General features: G+C 49.7%; 1 protein-coding gene across 6 annotated transcripts in view; it reads right to left on the bottom strand.

Annotated features, from left to right (window-relative positions):
• Positions 1–7,759: 7,759 nt before the first annotated feature.
• Positions 7,760–19,322, bottom strand: part of CAMK1D (calcium/calmodulin dependent protein kinase ID) — a 420,921-nt gene continuing 409,358 nt past the window's right edge. For 5 of the 6 annotated variants that reach the window (XM_036068430.2, XM_036068433.2, XM_078075145.1 and 2 more), the window contains 3 exons: positions 15,967–16,054; positions 14,954–15,071; positions 7,760–13,467 (listed from right to left, as the gene is read on the bottom strand). In XM_036068430.2, the coding sequence (XP_035924323.1) occupies positions 13,349–13,467; positions 14,954–15,071; positions 15,967–16,054 (325 nt within the window). In that variant the 3' untranslated portion in view covers positions 7,760–13,348. The remainder of the gene's footprint in view (positions 13,468–14,953; positions 15,072–15,966; positions 16,055–19,322) is intronic. The other variant, XM_036068429.2, reaches the window with a different exon arrangement.

Below are 19,322 nucleotides of genomic sequence, written 5' to 3'. Positions count from 1 at the left end.
CATCTAGCAGGCTAACAAATGGCCAGAAGGAGAGCAGTGTGGACAAAGGGCAAATGAGCCACAAAATCAGAGACAGTGCCCAGATTTGTGTGCTCCGGGAAGGGGGTCCCCGAGGTGAGCAGCATTAGGGGATCCTGTGCATTCATGTGGCACATGTAATTGGCAGGGGCTGACCAGCTAAGAGACACAGAAGCCATTCCATTTACCGGTTCGGCCATTTGGTGATTGATGAACTCATCCAACAAACAATTGTCCAGGGCCACCCAGTGTGTACTGGGGAGAAGGGGAGCAAAACAGTCATGGTCCTTGCCCTCGTTCACGCATACCCACGCTCCGCTCTTCCCGTGTGCAACAAAGTAGGGGGAGGTAAGGAGCAACGAGGGGCTCCCGCAGCTCACCCCAAATTCGGAGATGAACTTAGTAGCTTCCTAAACGGATTCACAAGCAAGTCTGCTCGAAGTGCGAATCTGTGGGCGGATGTTTTTAAGAGCATTGCAAGCTAATGCACAGTCGCCTTAAGAAACTTTTCAAAACCATCTCACTTCCTCTGAGAAAAAGAGGATGGTACACGTTTCCCTGGGGGTGGGGGGATGGTTGGGGTGCTCTGATTCCCTTTAACCAAGTCTTAACAGCTTTCACGGCTGCTGTAGAGGGGAGACCCTGCCCGAGCACAGATTAATCTTTCATCTCCTTCTTTTTAAAGACAATAGAAGTTTCCACTGTCCTCTCCCGCCCGCCATAACCCCTGTGTCTTACCTTCAAGGTGTAGGGTGCTGCAAAATCAGTCCCGCCCTGCCCTCCAGAGCCAGCTTATTCCACTGGTGGCTCAGATCCCACGGGACTTTCTAGGACGAGCAGCTGTGCAAGGCTTCTGTGCTAACACCCAAGGGCTTCACCTGCCTTTAGCCTTCACCTTCAGCCACTCAGCCGCTGCCTCTTCCCTAACACGTGGCTGGTCTCCCGTTTAGGGTTCCCTCCAGTCCGCAGGGCTCCTCCTTGGCATCACTGCTACATCCGCTCTTTGGAGGGGATGGACTCTGAATTTAAGGAGGTTTAACCCAAAGGTGCCATCTAACTTGGCCGGAGGTAATACGGAGGAGTTGTGACTCGGGGTGGGGGGGCGGCCACCCTCCTGATAATGACTTACCACTTATGGCTTCTGTGCTTTAGAGACGGCTCCCCAGGGCCGGGCTCCGCTGGGTTCCCACCTGCCAGCTGCCACTGGCGAGTTGAGAGAGGCCCAAGAAAGCCTGGGCTCTGCTGTCAAACACACACAACTGCTAGGGCCTGGCTCCTCGGGGTGTGGTCTCGAACCAGCAGCACTTGCCTCTCTCGGGAGCTTGTTAGCGATGCAGAAGCTCAGCCCATCCCAGACCCGTTGCATCAAATCCTGGGGCGCCACAAGATGCCAGGTGTCTCGTAGGCCTGTTTCAGTTCCAAAACCACTGCGCGAGGGGATGGTTCTTTTTCTGTGCAAGTGTTTTATCTGTATCCCTCTCTCTTTTCTCTCATTTTACCTCTTGCTCCACGAGGTCACGAGTGTCGATTGGCACAACGGCTGCTTTACCGTAAGGTCCTTTGGCCAGCAGAAGGCTTGTCACCGTGTAATAGGGTGGAGGTTTCCAGACAGACACTCGGAGGGCTGGATATTTATTCCTAAGTCCTTGCCCTCCCACAAAGGGAAAGTGATCAAGGGGTCTTGGCTGTGGTCAAGCGTAGCAGACTGGTTGCAAGGGCTGCTTAATTCCTTCACGTGCCATGCTTTGCCTGTGGATTGATGAAATAGGTCTCCCACAGGTATTTCCTATTGCTCAATAAACATAGATGCCCCTTTGAGTAATAAAATACAAATTCATTTTTTTACAGCTTTATTGGAGTATAACTGATATACAAAGGATGGCATTTATTTATTTATTTATTTATTTATTTATTTATTTATTTTAAAAGATTTATTTATTTGGAGCAGGGAAGGGCAGAAGGTGGGGGAGAGAGAGTCCCAAGCAGACTCTGAGCTGAGCACGGAACCCAATATGGGGTTTGATCCCATGACCCTGAGATCACGACCTGAGCCGAAACCAAGAGTTGGACGTTCAACCTACTGCACCCCCCAGGTGCCCCAAGGATGGCACATATTTAGTGTGTACGATGTGATGAGTCTGGACTTCTGTCAACACCTGTGATACTACACCACAGTGAAAGTAACAGACATTTGACACCTCCCAGAGTTTTCTTATGTCCCTTTGGGGTTCTTTTTTTTGTTATTTTAGTTTTGTTTTGGTAAGAAGACTTCACATGAGATCTACTCTTGTAAGAAATTTTGAAGTGCCCGAGATCTTACTGTTAACAGCAACAGATCTCTAGAATATATTCATCTTGCTTGACTTAAAGTTTATACCCATTGAATAACTAAATCTCCATTCGCCCCAGCCCCGATGACCACTACTATGTTCTCTGCTTCTACAAATTTGATTTGTAGAATTTTATTTTAGATTCCTCGTATGGGTGGAATCATGTGGTATCTGTCCCTCTGTGACTGGCTCATTTCACTCAGCAAAATGTCCTCCATGTTGTCATGAATGGCAGGATTTCCTTCTTTTTTAAGGCTGGGTAATATTTCATTGAATGTATGTATATACCACCAATTCTTTACAAATTCGTAACTGTAAGTTTTTTGCACTGTACCTTTTCTTAGCCAATTCTATTTGCTGGTGTGCTCAGTTCCATGAAGAGGCCACATTCTTCAAGAGTTGGGGGGGCCACGGCTCTAAGCACTCTGAAGCTCCACGCTCCCTGGAGTGCCTTAATCAAGAGCAAATACGTATTTGTATTCAGTTGTGAGTTTTCAAAAGATTTAAGTGTTTATTAAAAGCTAAAGTATAAACGTTGACCTCTTATTTTACAGAGAAATAAGGTCTTTGGGGAACTTTTTGCACCTGGATTATAGTGATGCTTGTGTAACATGACTTAGAGGGGTCCAAGGGTCCTTGGCAGGAAGGGTAGAAGGAGACTGTTTGTACTGTGATTACCTGAGGGAGAGAAAGGAAGAGCGAAGGAAGAGAGATGAAGAGTAGATACATCTCTGCAGGACAGAACGCCCCTAACCATGGCCAAGCAAAGTGCTAAGGGCCTGGGCTCTGGCACCAGGCGACCTGCATTTAAATCCTGGCTCTGTCACCGGATGAGTGTCCTTGGGCTGCTGTAACAAAGTTCCACACACCAGTGGCTTCAACCACAGAGATGGATTGTCTCACACCTTCTTGGAGACGAGAAGTCCGAGATGAAGGTGTTGGTTCCTCTGAGGGCTGTGAGGTCAGCAATCTGTTCATGCCTCCCCCCTAACTTCTGGCGATTTTCTGGCAATCCTTGGCAGCCTTGCCTTGTAGGTCTCTGTCTTAATCTTCCCATGGCATTCCCCCCCGTGTCTCTGTCTGTCTCTGTTCAAATTTCCGTTTTAAAAAGATAAGGATGCCAGTCATAGTGGATTAGGATCTGCCCTCAAAGACCCTATTTCCAAATCAGGGCCCATTCTGAGGTATTGAGGGTTAGTACTTCAATATTTGAATTTTTACGGGGCACAGTTCAACCCATAAGGGCCCCTCGCTAGTGGTGTGGCTGGGAGAAGTCACCTAACCTTCCTGTGCCTCGGTATCCTCATCTATAAAATGGAGATAATAGTAGTACCCCTACAGTAGAGTCATTAGAAGGACTGAAAAAGTCAAAACAGTGGCAGGCACACAGCACTATACGTGTTTGTTGTATGAGTTAATCAATCTCTTCTATCTCAGACCCCAGGTCTGTGGGTCCCTCCCTGCTGCGTGCTGCCTCCTCGTCTTCTCCACCTACATGTCGAATATAGGGGATTTTGCTGATGAGAGATGGTGAGTTCCAGAAAGCACAGTGGGAGCGCCTCAGAGCGATGGGAAGACAGAGGTTAGTTCAGACAAGAGGAGACACCCCATGCTTGTTGAAGCTAGACCTGGAAGGCCTGGGCTAGAGTTGACCCTGGGCCCTCAGAGGAAGACAGGTGATCACTTATGGTCCAGTTGTGTTTTGCTGCGAGCTAGGGAGTTTCTCAGTGCAAGGTGGCTTGATGACTAGGCTGCCCTGGTTCTGCCCTTGAGAATCACCAAGGCCACCTTTCTCCCCAGAGATCCTGGTTCAGTTGGCCTGGGCATTAGTATCTTCAAAATGTCCCCAAGATGATCCAAACACACAGGCAGGCATGAGAACCAGAGGGAGAGGTTCCTTCGAGTCTCAAAGTGGGGTCCAGGGTTGGGGCAGTGGCAGCACCTGAGAGCTTTTGAGGAAGGCAGAAGCTCGGGCCCCAGCCTAGACCTGCTGAATCAGAGTCTGCGTCTTAGCATGATTACCCAGGAGAATGCGTGAGATGCACTGGGATGCAGCTTTCTGAGCAGTGGCCGGGGGGAGGGGAGGTTCTGTAGCCAGGAGCACAGCCGAGGAGGCTGGGCTCTCCTCTAGGGCAGACCCACTTACCTGAGCCGGAGGTGATGCCCAGTGTTCCCCACTTGCAGTGCCCTTGAGACATTCCTTCATGGTGGGGATTCCTGTCCAGATACAAGACCATTACTTGTAAAGACTTACTCCCTGAGTAAGCTTTCTTTTCTCCCTCAGGGGTGCCATGTGACAAGCACCTTGGGCTAGGTGAGTACAAAAGTCAGCTGTTTTCCTCCGTACTGGGGAACAGCTGGTCCTCATTGGGGTGGGGGGGCGGTATGCTCATCTGCGAGTTCATAGCCAGGTTGGGCTGGCGGCTCAGCATCCCAAGTGAATTTCTCCATGAGCTGACATAAACAGCAAGGCCCACATAAATAGATCTTGGTGCACTCAAGAGAGAAAATATAGTGTTGAAGCTAAGGGGATGTTATTGGGAGGGGAGGAGGGGGCAAACAGGTAGGCAAGAGGAAAAGGGTTAATAAATTGGCCATGAGCTGCATTTTCCTGGCCCACTGTCTTTCTGGAAAGAGTCCCCTTGCTGATGGAAACATACTAGGTGGATGAGCTCATGCTAAATACAGTTCCTCTCAAGGGAGGCTGGAAGAAAACAAGAGATCTGAGACACTTTCTCGAAAATAAATCAGCAGCTTTGAAGGTGATCTGCAGGAGAATAGCAGATGACAGGGAGGTCTGCGTGTCAGGAATGAAACTGTGTGTATGAACAGAACTTTCCTGAGATATGAATCCGAGCAAGAGAACAGACTAATTTAAAAAAATCCAGCAGTATCAACTGCATCTCTGATTCTAGATCAAGTCCAGCTTCTGTGACATTCATCCTTGAGAAATGGAACAACAGAACAGCAGAAAACACGTGGGCTGTTTGCATAGCGACGCCTATGCCCTCCCTGTGGGTCCTCATCACTGGGTGACCGGTAAGGCCAGGCTGAGCTATCAAACAAGATAAATGTCTCTTGGAGATTGGACCCTAGGAACAGTGTGGTTCTGAAAAGTTAACTGATTTGATTGTGTCAATCCTCAACTCTGTAATCATCATCGGTCCCCACTTACCTACTAGAGTCCAGATTTCATGCTTTCGAATTCAGTGACCTGGACAAAATCATGAGAGGCGACTGGGCAGAATGGCCTTTGGTGTCAGTCCCAGCTGAGTCGAATTGGCTGATCTCGGTCAATCGCCAAAACTTTCTGAACCCAGCTGTGCACTGAAGGCACCTTCCTTATCAGGCTGATGGGCAAACGAGATGTGGAATGGGGTGCACTTAACACAGTATCTAGAACTCAGTACATGATCCGTACATGACATCATCATTACTATGAGTTCTCGTTGGCAGTACTAACAACAAGACTCCTCCCAGCCTGCCTTCTCTCCCCTTGGTTTGCCCACACCCTTGGCTCGTGCCTACCGAGATAACGTACTATTCCGTCTGCATCCATGCTCTTGCTCACACGGTTCCTACTCACTTCCTGGATGGCACCTTCGTGGATAAACAAGCCCCCTTTCCCCCGAGCGAGGGTGCAGGGCCTGGCGTGGAGGGTGTGGATTGGCAATCGGCCCCCACTACTTACTCCCTCAACTGGAAGCCCCTCTGTACGGAGGGTCCAAGAGCACATGTGCGTGCACACACAGACACTCTCTCTTTTTTGTTATGATGAGCTAATGTAACAGGAGTGCTTTTTGGAAATTACACATTCTGGGGGCTCCACACAGGTTTTGCAGCCAAATATGTAAAAAAAAAAAAAAAAAAAAGGAGCTCATTACAGCTTCTCTCCCTTGGTCTTTGTCCACTAGAGTGTGCTGGCATAGTGGCGCACATACACACCCCCGAGACCACCACTAGCCCAGCCAAATGGCTCAGCATGCGTGTGACCTGAAGACATTCTGTTCTCCGACCCTTTCTCTATGAGATAGTTTTGTTGTAATCGTCATCCTTGGGGGCACGGAGGGCCAGGAGGATGTGGGTAGACATGATTCGTACCCATTTTTGCCATTAAGCTTTGTGCTTGCTGTGATCAGGCATGGCTCTTTTCTGGATGGACAATCCTGTAACCACGCGAGAAGTCTTTTCTTCTTGTACTGTTGGCCCCTAAGTGCATTATGATCAATGACAGATATTCACAAGAGAATGTGTAAGATCAAGTGTTGTCTGGAAAATACAGGAAATTTGGGGTGAATTTCAGTGTCCCCAGAGAGGCTGGGTAAATCTAGGAAGGACAGAGGGGCTGACCTGCTCAATGTGTCTGGAGCCAAGCACAAAAAAAGTTTGACCTTAAACATTTCGACTCGAAGGCACTGATAAATACCAGCTTTCTATCAGGGTATGTTTTATACTTTAGTGTGTTTGCTTTGGCTAAATTTTCAGTCACACTTGGCGAGTCCTATCTTTAATAAATCCTTACAAAGTTTTCAAAAGTGGTTAGGTTACCAAAGTTCTTTGGTTCCTTAAAATTTGCATCAACACTGTCACCTATGAACCCACCGAATGATCCATTTGCTTTGATATACTTCATAATTAGGGTCTGCACTAAGAGAAGCCAAACTGAATCAGAAAAGACTAGATGTCAGATGGTGTGTGCCATATTTCCTCGGGGCTCCCTTATTTCCACAAAGGCCATTTTCATCGATACTCGCTGCATGGGAGAGCGTTAATCCTATGTTCCTCTAACACACGTCCGGTTCATTTCCCTCCGCAAACAGCCACTTACCATTTGGATTGGAAGTATCGTCTGGTCATCAGATCTACTCCCCACAATATATTTGATGACCTATGAAATGCTGGTCCCCCCACCCAAGAGAAAGAAAGATAGCAGGCAGCCTTCTGCTCAGAATGAATCTTTCTTTAGGCATGGAGAGCTCCAAAGTTATGCAGAGCAAACAGATGGGTGTGGGGGTGAACCTGCTGACCCCTTACTCAGACAGGGGTTCCTTGAAATCGGCTTTTCCTCTAAGCAACTCATGAATATCTAGTTAGTGCAATTTGAGTTAATGGGCCCACCTCCAGCCTCTTTCTGCAGCAGCAATGAAAAGGGGGAGCTTTCCCGTCCAGCAGGGTGGTAAAGTGGGGCACCCTCCACAGACCTCAAAGCCAAGATGTGCCCACCTCTTCCTCTCCTGGCACTTCTGGCTCATTGGGCAGGTGACATGAAATATTTAGGGAACCTCATGAGTTTCCAGGGGCTCAGTTCAAACTCCCTGACTTCAAATCCAAACTTCGGAAAGGGGAGGAGAGAGAGAGCTCTTGGAACACCCCCCTCTCCCGCTTTATGGAGGAAACAAGCCACGTACATCTGAAGGTGATTAATTGTCTTTATTGGAGGAAAACAAGAAGTCATCAATCTTGTTATCATTATGATAGAAATCTTGATATGTGTACATGATTGTCAAGGCAGAGAATCATTTGCTACATAGGCCCATGAACAATTTTGCAGTGCCGCAAACCTATGTGGGTTAAACTTCTTGCAGTTTGTTACATGCATGGAATAAATGCACAGTTTCCCTTCTTTGGGACAAACGTGTTTTTATGGGAAAATTAAACCAATCACAAGCCTCATAATAATAGACGCGGGGACATTCCTGGATTCGCCAGTTGTAAGCTTTTGGAAAACATGCTCGCTCGCTGGTGGGAAGGCTCGGAGAAGTGACGAAGGCCAATTAAGAAATTGTTCCCAATTTTATTCTGGACAGAACATGCCTTTTATGTCGTCCAACCTGAAAGTGGCACTAAGCTAAATGTTCTGTGAAACGTGCCGCCCTCTTTGGAAACAAAGATGCTCTGCAGCCTTTCTCCTGTCATTGGATGGCTCGTCATACACTCTGACGCTGGGGCCCTGGAGGGAGGGCGGTAGGCTTCTGTGTGTACGACCGATGTCCAAACGAGCGATTCTCTTGTTCCTTCTTTCTCCTTCTGGAGAGCCCGGCTGCCAGCCTTGACCCAGGCCCTGCAGGGCTGACATGAGGGCCTGGCCATCTCCATCTGCCCAGATTAAGGTTTGCCTTTGAGGACTAATTTATTTCGTGTTTGGGGCATTGGGGTCCCTGGTGATGACTTGTCCCTATGACTGAAGCCTCAAACACTCCTCTCATTTTCTTTTTTTTTTTCCTGTCCATAAGAAAATAAAATCACCTCTAAGTAAAATAATTCCGTAAATAATCAGAAGAAATAATCACCATATGAGAAGTTCCCTGGGGACCAAAAGGTTAAAAATAGATATGGCAAATGCAGAAGCGGCGTTGGTACAAAGGGTGAATGCAACAGTTTGTCCCTTTGGTGGAGACAGAGAGAGAGAGGCAGACACTGAGAAGCCATTCCACACTTGCTTTTGTCCACAAAACCAGACCTGGCAGCCACATGCTGCGGGGTTGGCTGCCAAATGCACAGCCTTTGGGTTCGCAGAAGCGGAGCCCCAACGCCGAGCCGCTCCAGCCGCAGGCGGCAGGGAAGGCCGGGAAGGGCTGCTGTGCCTTCCAGTGATGGCCTGAGTCCGCGTGGGGCAGGAGACGGGCCGGGCCCTGGCCAGCGTGAGCAGCCGGCTTCACAGTGGGGCTGGGCTCCCGGGCCCTCGGCCAGGCTGCGACCGTGATGCGCTGGGACCCCAGGTGGGGTACGGGCACAAGGGGGCACGCGCTTCTGTCTTCCTTTCCCCTCTCTGTCCGCTGGACCCTTTGGCCAGCTCCCCAGCAGACGGGGGTTTCCTGGTATCTTCGGGAAAGAAGCCCCCCTCGGAAGACTCTGTCCAGTTCACCTTTTCTAGCTCAACACTTTCAACTCTGGGAACCAAAGGCTTGGAATGCTTGTTTGCAAATGCCGGGTGCACTTGCAGCCCCACCCGAGGACCAGGTGCCCCCCCCCGAAAAGAGCGGTGGGTTACATACAGGTATACACAATTTTTGGGGGGGGGGGCGGGAAACAAACTGAACAGTGTTTGGTCTGGAATGTGTTTAAGGAAAAGGCAAACTCTTTTGCCAAGTGTGGGGAGACAGGACGCGGAAGGAGTACTGTTTGAGAAGAACATGCAAAGGTTTCGTGCATTGGTTGAAACAGAGGCCCTTCATCTCTTTGGCCGGAAGTGAGTGTGTGACCTTGGGAAAGAGTACATCTTATTTCTGTTTATGAGATGGGAGGAGGAGCTGCCGTTTGCTGGCCCTGGCTTTCCCTTCGTGTATCCGAGGGAAACCTCACGAGTCACACGGGGTAGGGAGTGTTGCAGCAACCCGAGTGCCCCCCGTCTTCAGCCCTGGAGCCATGGTTCTTGCTGGGCCACAGAGCCTTCAAATACCGAGTTCTCTCCCCTAGATATGGTCTCTTCCGTCTAAAATTGCTCATAAAATGTCCCATCCCATGGCTTAATCAGATGAAGCTGTCACTCCTCGAGAGAGAGAGAGGGTCAACCCCCTTTCAGGAGGGGTCCCTGGGGTTCCCTCCCCTTTGTCCCTGGTGTTCCTGACCTTCACTCTAAAGGGGAGTTCCTGTCTCCCACCCACAACCCGTCCAGGATATGCTGGACACCAAGGCAGACAAATGACAAGATTGAGGTCAGTGCTGGGCAGGTAAACTGAGTCTGAGGGTCCTATGCCCAATCCCTGTCATCAGACGGCCCTGGCTTCCTAAGCGCCAGAGCCTTGCTTGTTTAGCCAAAGCCATCTCGTGTTGCCCCATGCTGGCCTGCTGCGCTCCTTGAACATCATGCTAACCGCTGGCTGGAGAGCGGGAACCTCTCCAAGGCCACAAGCTCCCACGCAGGGAGGGGGCGCTACTCCTACTCTTGAGGTGGGGGTGCAGAAGTGACCAGAATTGTTGCCACAGTCAAGAACACTAAGCCCTGCCCTTTTTTTTTTGGCATGCTTTCTGCATAGTCCTTTACAAAGGAGACACAAAGGGGAGATTATCCTTGCTGCTCCCTTATGGGGTTGGAGGCAGCGGGAGACAGGGAGACCTGCCCCCGGCAACAGAGCTGTGGTCCATCTATCTGGGCATCTCCATTTCTCAAGGGTTTTCCGTGGTCCTGTGTGCTTCCCATCGGGGCTCCCTGCCCCTCTTGGCTCCAGCGGCCTTTACCCCATCCCAACCCAACACCCCAGGCCCTGGTGTGCTCGCGAGGGAGAGCCGTGAGCAGTCCAGACTCCGGGGTACCCTGGTTAAGAGCGATCAGCTGCTGGTCTGGGGGGGCCCACATGTGGGCGCACACCCGCTGCTTGTCTCAGACCAGCGCTAGCTTTGCCTACTGCCTCACGGAGGAGGTGAAAAGCGGGACATGAGGGAAGGACAGACGGCAGCTGAGGGAGAGACCATTCAGGGACATGATTTCAACATGTCCTATTCAAGTAGGAAAAATTATCCACTTGCTCTGAGAAGCTTAGGAGACCAATGGGGAGCTTGGGGTTGAAAGGAAGCCCATGATGGGACTGGTGGCTGTCCCTGAGCCTCGGCCACACACTGGCTTCCACGGGGAGTGGAAGCCTGGGGCACGTAGGAGATGCGCAGCTCCTACGGGTGGGATCTGACATCGGCGAGGGGCCTGGGACTCAGCCGCCCCACTCGGCAGGTCTTAACAAAAGGCACATTCTGGGTTCTCTTGTTGTGTGATATGATAATAAAGCATAAATAATACCAAATGCGGTTGAAAGAGAACCTCTCTCCTTCTGCCACAGAGGCTCTCTCAAAGAGCAAAAGTTCTTCCATATGGTATTTCTTTTTCTCCTCTTCCTAAAACAATAGGAAACGACCGAAATCTGGTGGCGTTGAAACAGTCTTGACTTGCCTGATGTCAAGTTCAATGGAGTTTACCTTTTGGGCTGAAAGCAGTCACCGTCTCCTCGCACAATGTTTTGGAGACCTGAAGCGTTACAGGCCAAGCATGGCCAGGGGCTGGCCCCAACCACAGAAGGGACGCTTGCGACAGGCCGCAACTTTCACCTCCTCTGCAAGTGTCAGGTAAGACATACCTTCAAACTAATAGAATAGAACATGCGTCCCGTATATCAACTCTAGGAAATAATTTAATCACCCATCAGTGAATGTGGCTTCAAAAGCTGCTCTCCCAATGCAACTGACTGCATCGAGCACACAGGCCAAAGGACTGATCACGACTCCGGCACACGTTACAGGGACCCCATCCGGGCAAATGATCGCCCCCTGCAACATCTAATTACTTGTTTTCTGATACTATAGCAACACGAATGCTCCATTACGCCTGTTAGTAAGCAACACCCTAATAAAGCTCCTGGAGAGACACCTCAGTTTTCTCAGATACTCTTTCAAATCTTCTGGCCATTTTTTTCTACCAGTAAGGCAGACCTACAATCTACAGGGACACGTGGTGGACTTGAGGCTCACAGTGCAAAATGCAGACTCATGGTCTTGCATGGGCAGGAGGGCCAAGGGATGCATGCCTCTGCAAGAGAGCGTCCTGGAAGCCCCCTTGAGAAGGGTTTGCCCCTGGGTTCACGCAGCGCTCTATCCTGCACACCTATGCACCACACGGACCGACAACACGGCCAGTTTGCCTGGGACATCGCCAGATTTAGCAATGAAAGTCCTCCAACCCAAGAAATTCTTCACTCCCAGGCAACCTGGGCCCTTTGGTGACTCCACCATCACAGGTCTTTGGTTTTTCAGATTGCCCTGGTCAGAGGGAGGCCTTCCAGCCCCAGCCGGGCCTGGTGGAGGCCGTCTCTGGCCATCCCTGTGGTGGTCAGTGTCCCACTTGCTTGGCAGGCCACCTCTCCTTACCACACCCCAGATAAATGGACTCTTTTCCAAGGCCACTTCCCTCTCCTTGCCTGGATAACATTCAGAGAAGGACCGGGTAAAAATCTGCAGAAATGACTTATGTGAGTCAGAGGCCATTTTAAGTGTAAGATTAGAAATGCATTTTTTAAAAAACAGAGATTAACTTGAAAACTGCATAGCTGAGAGGGGAGCTTTCTGCGTTACCCTCGGGGCTGGGCAGGGAGTTCCCTTTGGACAAAATGGCATCCGGTTCCTTATGGAAGGGGGGCTCTTATGTCTTTGCTGGGCATCCCCTTTACAGCACGTGGAGCCTCTGAAGTTTAGCCTTAGTCTCGGGGAAGGAGCAGGTTTCTGTATTTCTGACCACTGACAGAGAAGGTCCCTAGGGTCCCCGGTTGGCCAGGGGTGGGCTGGAGGGGGTGCTGGAAAAGGTTTTCTGTAGATTCCCTCCCAAGGTGGCCCTGGAGACAAGACAGACCTGAGGAACTGCAGAGTCGTTTTCTTAGAGAGCTGCCCCTCCAGGGAAGGGGAGAGAAAGAGGAGAAGCAGAGTAAAGTGCACTCTTCGCCTTGGAGACAGATGCTTGATCCTCTTATTAGAATTTTAAAAAATACCTTTACATTCCCCTAGGTGGGGAAAAAAAAATCTCTTAAAGGTTAACATAAAACTCTACTACTGACAAGCAAAAGATACAGGTCATGGGACTCAGGAGTATAGATCAGAAAGCATATTTCGTAAAAGGTAAAAAATAAAACCCTAATGCACAATATTTACTGATACTTAAATAATCCAGTTGAAACCTTTTTTGTCATTAATGAAAAAAATACAACATAGACGGTTACCCATACCGAGAAGAGCGGAAATGACAGGGCTTGGGGGAGAGGACGCGGGAGGTCCGTTCCGTCAGAGCTTCTGCAAGACTCATATGTACAGCACCAGATCCTATTACGTCAGCTCCCTTGAGTCAGTATAGTTTGTGAGAAATGAACACTTCAGAATTGCAGTATAAAATATGGCCATAAAAAACTTCTGTCTTCCAGTCCTGTGCAGGAAGGTGCACCATGCAAGGTGGGATCGCTCCAGAGTGGCTGGTGGCGCTGGGGGCCCCCTTCCCTGGCCCCGCCCCTGGGCCCCGCCTCCAGAGCCAGTCACTTGCTTCCAGAGTGCACTGTGGTCACAGTGGTGGGCCTCGGTCTCCGCTCTGCCCCCACTCCAGAGACCCCCGACGAGGAAGAAACGAGACTACAGAGCGTGGAGGGTGCCCGACCTGCAGGGGGACAGTGGACACAGGAGGTCAAAGCTCCAGAAGAAAATACTCGCTCCCCTTTCCCACGGCAGGGTTTGGGGGTGGGGGGCAAACTTTTATACACTTGATTCTAAATTTTTACCTACCTGTAGGAAAGCATTTGCAAAGGGTCCTTAAAATGCTTTCTCCTTAGGCCCAACTCTTCCCTCCCATTCTCATTATCATGATCGTAAGGGCTTTGTAGTTGACGACGACAGCGTTTAGCACCCTCATAGGATCGGTGCTGCTTACTGAGCACTTACTATGTACTAGGCTTCAGGTTAGGTGTTGAAGACACACTGTCATTATAAGAGCTGTTGTCACCACAGCTCCATGAGTAGAGATTTGAAGAATAAAGAAAGAATACGATCCCCCTTCTGCCCCCTTGTTTGGTGTGTGGTCTCTACTCCTGCTAAGAGGTGTCTGTGACACAGAGAGATCGCCATGGGAAATCACCTCTTTCTCCTATTCCAGCAGCCCTGGCCTAGAAAAATGCCTCACAGGCTGCACCACCATGCTCCCCAAGCGCACGTGTTGGCGTCAGACAATCCTGATGTGGGATGAATCCCCTGAAGCTCAGCTCCAGTAGTGCATTTGCCTATGAACTCTGTGGGCTCCGACAGAGGGAGATCCATTATATGTGGGTCTACCATGGTGTGCGGTTGGGTCAGGGGATGCTCATGGATATTTCTGGGGAAAATATAAGGGCTCACCTTCCCCCATGAGTTGGGAAGACTATGGAGAGGGGGAGGGAACCCTTTTCTGAGGGTAATGGGGTGAAACGTGATGCCCAGAGGAGCGAGACCAAATGGAAGGGCCTCATGATCAAGGAGATAAGGGCCAATGGGCACCATCAAGGCAACTGCTCTGAAATGGACAGGAGCCCCTGGGATGGCCTAATATAGAATTAAGATAAGTACACCAGAGGGTGGTGGGGAATGTGAGAGAGAAATAGACGAGTGCAAGCGACCGTCCACGCAAAGATGAGGGACCGTGCAATACTCTTACTTGGACTGCAAAGCCAATGCACGTCACATACTTCAGCTCCAATTATCATCATCCTCATCAAAAAACAGATATTAAAAGCCAATGAGATCCGGCGATCATGAGTCTCTGCCATCCCTTCCTCAACCCCTAAGAATGACGCATGATGACGAGCGAACCTCAGGGGAAGGAGACACAGATCTGAAAGTGTCTGGGCTTTTGTCCAGACAGACATGGCCGTGTGGGACTTGAGCCACGGATTTCTCATCTCAAACTGGGAATAACAATCCTCACTGTTGTGTGAATATCTGATAATGAAATGTTTAGGAAATATTCTTTCTAAATTAAATAAGGTCCCCGGGTTGTTGGGACATTCAATGGGATGAGGTATCAAAGACCGGGTGCTCGTGGACACCAGTCCCCTCCCCACCCCAGACGTGTCGGCAATATGGATTGGAAAGTTCTGTCCTTGCGGCATACGCACGATCTTTTTGGCTGGCCAAGCTGAGGCCGCTGGAAACACTTGCATTTGAACTGTCCAGGCTGCTGCCAAGATGAAGCTTCCTCATATGCCTCACGACGGCTGTGGCATTGAACGCTTGCTGAAATTTAAGAAAGGGAGAAAACGCACAAAATAGTCTGGCTCATTCGAAAAGACTCAGGCTGTGTCCGGTCGTTTCTCCTGTTACCCCGAGCATTTTGGACATCTTAAAACATTCTCATGATACTTTAGAAAGGAAGCTCATCTTGCCCCTTCTTCCAAAATGACACGAAGTCATTGTGCCCCTCCCCCGCCGAGATGTATTTTGGAGATTTAAACAAATACTCTTCTTCTGACATAGCAAACATCTAGAATGAATGTAAACCAATTCTCTCTGTAATTTTAGAGAAGTGACTTTTAGAATCAAAGGCATGTTATAAAAGACAGTATCTGAAATGATACTCTACGATGAGGTTTTAAGGTAGTTTTTATTTCCTGTTGTTGGCGCTAGTGTTCTAACTCATAGCCTTTCCTCCGAATAAAGTAGGTCAGTGGAATTCATTTCGTTTCTGTACAGCCTCTCGGGGCAGAACAGCCAGCTCTTAATTTATGCACACTGATTAGAGCCTGGGGTTTAGGCTTTCCTAAACAGGGTTTCCCTGGGTTTCCCCTCCCGCTTTCGTATCATTTTAATAGAAGTCAACTATTCAAAGTTCCAGTAACGGAAAGGCAGACAACAGGAATTATGGTCTTAAGAAACAGCAATTGAGTAAGAACCAGCACTGTTGCTGGGGAAATATTAAATCGTGTACTTTATCCCTCCCACACCATGACACCCCCTTTGCGTCTTAATCCTCGTCGGTTAAAATTAGCAAGATTTTTCTGGGTGAGGTTCTGGGGATTTTCATCCAACTCAGGTGATAGTAACATTTAGAAATAATAAATGCTCCAACCGCAGGGCAAATTTTGTGGGAGTTGTTCGATTCACCAGGAATTGAATAAAGCACGAGACTTACTCTCCATTTGCTTTTTGCGAAGTTCTTCCGGATCTGGGCACTGACAGACTCATGGATGTTTTTATTGAGGGCCGTGTCACCAGCAATCCTGAAACAGAGGCAAAGATGCTTCTTTAAAAGAGTTTCTTGGGCAGGGGGTCGGGAGGGTGCTGTGACACTGGGTCCCACGCTGCTTTCCCAGGAAAGACTCAATGCTGTGCCCGTCCCGAGGTTCCCTGAGAGGGTGGCTCGTCGGCGCCCTTCCAGGCTGCGTGGCTCTTGTCTGAATGCACACAATCCTCCACCACCACGCTCAAAGTCCTGTCCCCCTTCTAGACCCTGCACCCTCTGGGGGATTCGTGGACCTCTCTGCCTGGTTCCCACTTCTTCTCTTTTGACCTCAGTTCCTGCAACAGCAGAAGACACAAGGCAACCTGAACCCAGTTTCCCCTCCTTCTTCCTCCGTCTCCCTCTTCACCAGCTCTCTACCTGTAGGAGGTCCTGATGTGTTTCCTGCCTGATCTGACCGCCAGATCCCTACCCAGGGCCATCTTCCCAGCTTCTCCCTGCCTGAGGCTCCGTATTTGTGTCCTCTCCAGGCCCGCTGCTCCGTGGACCCGCTCACAGCCTGGGCCCAGAACATCCTTCCGGCTCCATCCCAGCAGAATGAGGCTTGGCCATGTTGTCCTCGCCCACACCGGGTGCCCCCTCACCTCTGTGCTCAGTGAAAGGGCACCCAGCCTCAGCTCACCCTGCTTGGCAAATCTTCTTCCTTTGCATTTCCTGGAAAAGTTCTCAGAATGGCTAGGACCAAATCCACTCTGCACTCAGCTGGTCATTCGTTGTTGCTTGTTCTATAGCCCTCTATTAGCAGGGAAGAAGGCGGGTCTGCTCTTCACCTCTGTCCTTAGAAACTACTTAGGAATTACCGCCCTCACCCTAGTCCTTCCTCCGTCTGCTTTACCACCTCTCCTTCCCTCCCGTCCTCCTCCCCTTCTCCCTGGTCTCCCACCTCCCCCACCTCTCGGCTCACAATCTCCAGTCTCATTGGTAACGTGAAGGTCACTCCTTCTCCCACACATCCCCATCAACCTCAGCACCATCCCTCCACTACAACTAATCACCTGGCCTTCCCCCCAGTTTCAGAGGAAGCTGTGTTTTGCTCTCATTCTTTTCTGCGCTTAGAACCTTCCATATCTTCCTTTTCATTTAACAACTATTAAATTCTAGCTTGGTATCCAATACCTATGAAATAAATTTTTCTTTTTAAGATTTTATTTATTTATTTGACAGAGAGAGACACAGCGAGAGAGGGAACACAAGCAGGGGGAGTGGGAGACGGAGAAGCAAGCTTCCTGCCGAGCAGGGAGCCCGATGTGGGGCCCGATCCCAGGACCCTGGGATCATGACCTGAGCATAAGGCAGACGCTTAATGACTACGCCACCCAGGCGCCCCCCCATGAAATAAATTTTTGCATCTTGGAGGTTAAGGGGCAGATAAATGCTGGGAACACTGACCATCCTTTCTGGCTGGAAGGTGACTGGTTAGTGAGGAAACCTGTCATCTCCCAGACCCACATGGCCCTGGACCCCAGAATAGCCTGGATGCCACACCTTGTGATGTCCAACCGTTTGGGGATATGAAGGTAACAAGCTTAGGCCTTATTCAGATAAGAAATCATCCCCAGGTAAAAAATGTGTCCCCACCCACCCAGCCTTTCACTTTAGAATAGAAAACATGGTGCAGGACCATGATGCTCTACACCATAAATTTATATACAGTGTATGTCCTTCCCTGGAATCATGACTCCACTTTAGTCTGTGCCAGGCTGGGATGCAGTTTGGAATGCAGTCTGATATTCTCAGCTAAGAGCAAGCCCTGCCCCTCCCAGTATAGACTCCCATCTTTTTCCCAGCAGGGCTGGAAAGACTTAGCCAAGAGGACGCTCAGAAACGGGACTCAAGAGAACCAGGCTTCCATTTCTAACAACTGCCAGTTGCCCACTTTCCCCAGAAACACACCAGTGAAATAGAATATCTGGCAAATCCATTCGAAACAAGAGGAACAAGGTTAGGGGACTGCGGACATCTTTATTAAGCTTTTCCTTCTAGATAATTCATGTGAGTGTTTTCCTCCTGCACGTTTTTTAAAAGCTACATCCTCGGGGTGCCTGGGTGGCTCAGTCGTTGGGCGTCTGCCTTCGGCTCAGGTCATGATCTCGGGGTCCTGGGATCGAGCCCCGCGTCAGGCTCCCTGCTCAATGGGAAGCCTGCTTCTCCCTCTCCCTCTGCTCCTCCCCACCCCACTCGTGTTCTCTCTCTCTCTCAAATAAATAAAAACTCTTAAAAAGAAATAAAAGCTACGTCCTCAGAGAAGAAGGCCAATTCCAACTCAACGGTGGCCAGCACCTTCTTGGAAACGAGCATGCAGAAGTGGTAGGAGTACGGGGTGCCTTAGGCTGAGTACCGCCGCAGGGCAGAGCCGTGCTCCAAACCAAACAGACCAGCGAGGGGGTCAGAGAGACTCCCTTCTCTGTGGGTTAGCATGGGCTGAGATGTAAGGAAAATGCAAACTTCCAATTATTTCAGGAATGTTCCGTGCTTACTTCCCCCATCCCAGGGCGTGCTGCAGCTGAGTAAGACCCAGCAGGGTAGATGTGGCCCAGAGGCTCCCATGAGGCCCTCTCCTTGGGGAGGTTGGCCCATGACAGCACACAGTCTTCCTCAAATGGGCCCCATCACGGAAATGCCTGCTGCTGATCATGAGCCAGGGAGTTTACAGCGACAACGTACGCCACTCTCCATGCTCAGCATACTGGCTTCAGCATTATTCATTGACAACACTGGAGGCATGGAATGTTAGGATTGGAAGGGACTCTGATTGTACCTCGATGGTCCTAGGAATTAAACAATGCCTCCGACCCAGGAAAATCTCCTTATAAATCTGTATACGCGCACACATATAAAGCTATGGACACCCACATTCCATTCATGTCTCTTCTGCTTTCCAGGTTTTTGAAAATAGTTTATTTTTTTATTTTTTATTTTTTTTAAAGATTTTATTTATTTATTTGAGAGAGAGAGCATGAGGGGGGGAGGGTCAGAGGGAGAAGCAGACTTCCCGCCGAGCAGGGAGCCTGATGTGGGACTCGATCCCGGGACTCCAGGATCATGACCTGAGCTGAAGGCAGTCGCTTAACCAACTGAGCCACCCAGGCGCCCTAAAAATAGTTTATTTTTATTTTTAAGTAATCTCTACCCCCAACAGGGGGCTTGAACTTACAACCCTGAGATCAAGAGTTGCATGTTCTACAGACTGAGCCAGCCAGGAGCCCCACTTTGCTTTCCAGTTTTCACCCCATGCTAAAAACGCAGAT

Source organism: Halichoerus grypus, chromosome 6 (genome assembly GCF_964656455.1).
Source record: "Halichoerus grypus chromosome 6, mHalGry1.hap1.1, whole genome shotgun sequence".
NCBI classification, from domain to species: Eukaryota; Metazoa; Chordata; class Mammalia; order Carnivora; family Phocidae; genus Halichoerus; species Halichoerus grypus.
Note: the sequence above shows the minus strand (reverse complement) of the source record. Positions and strands in the feature narration are given on the sequence as shown.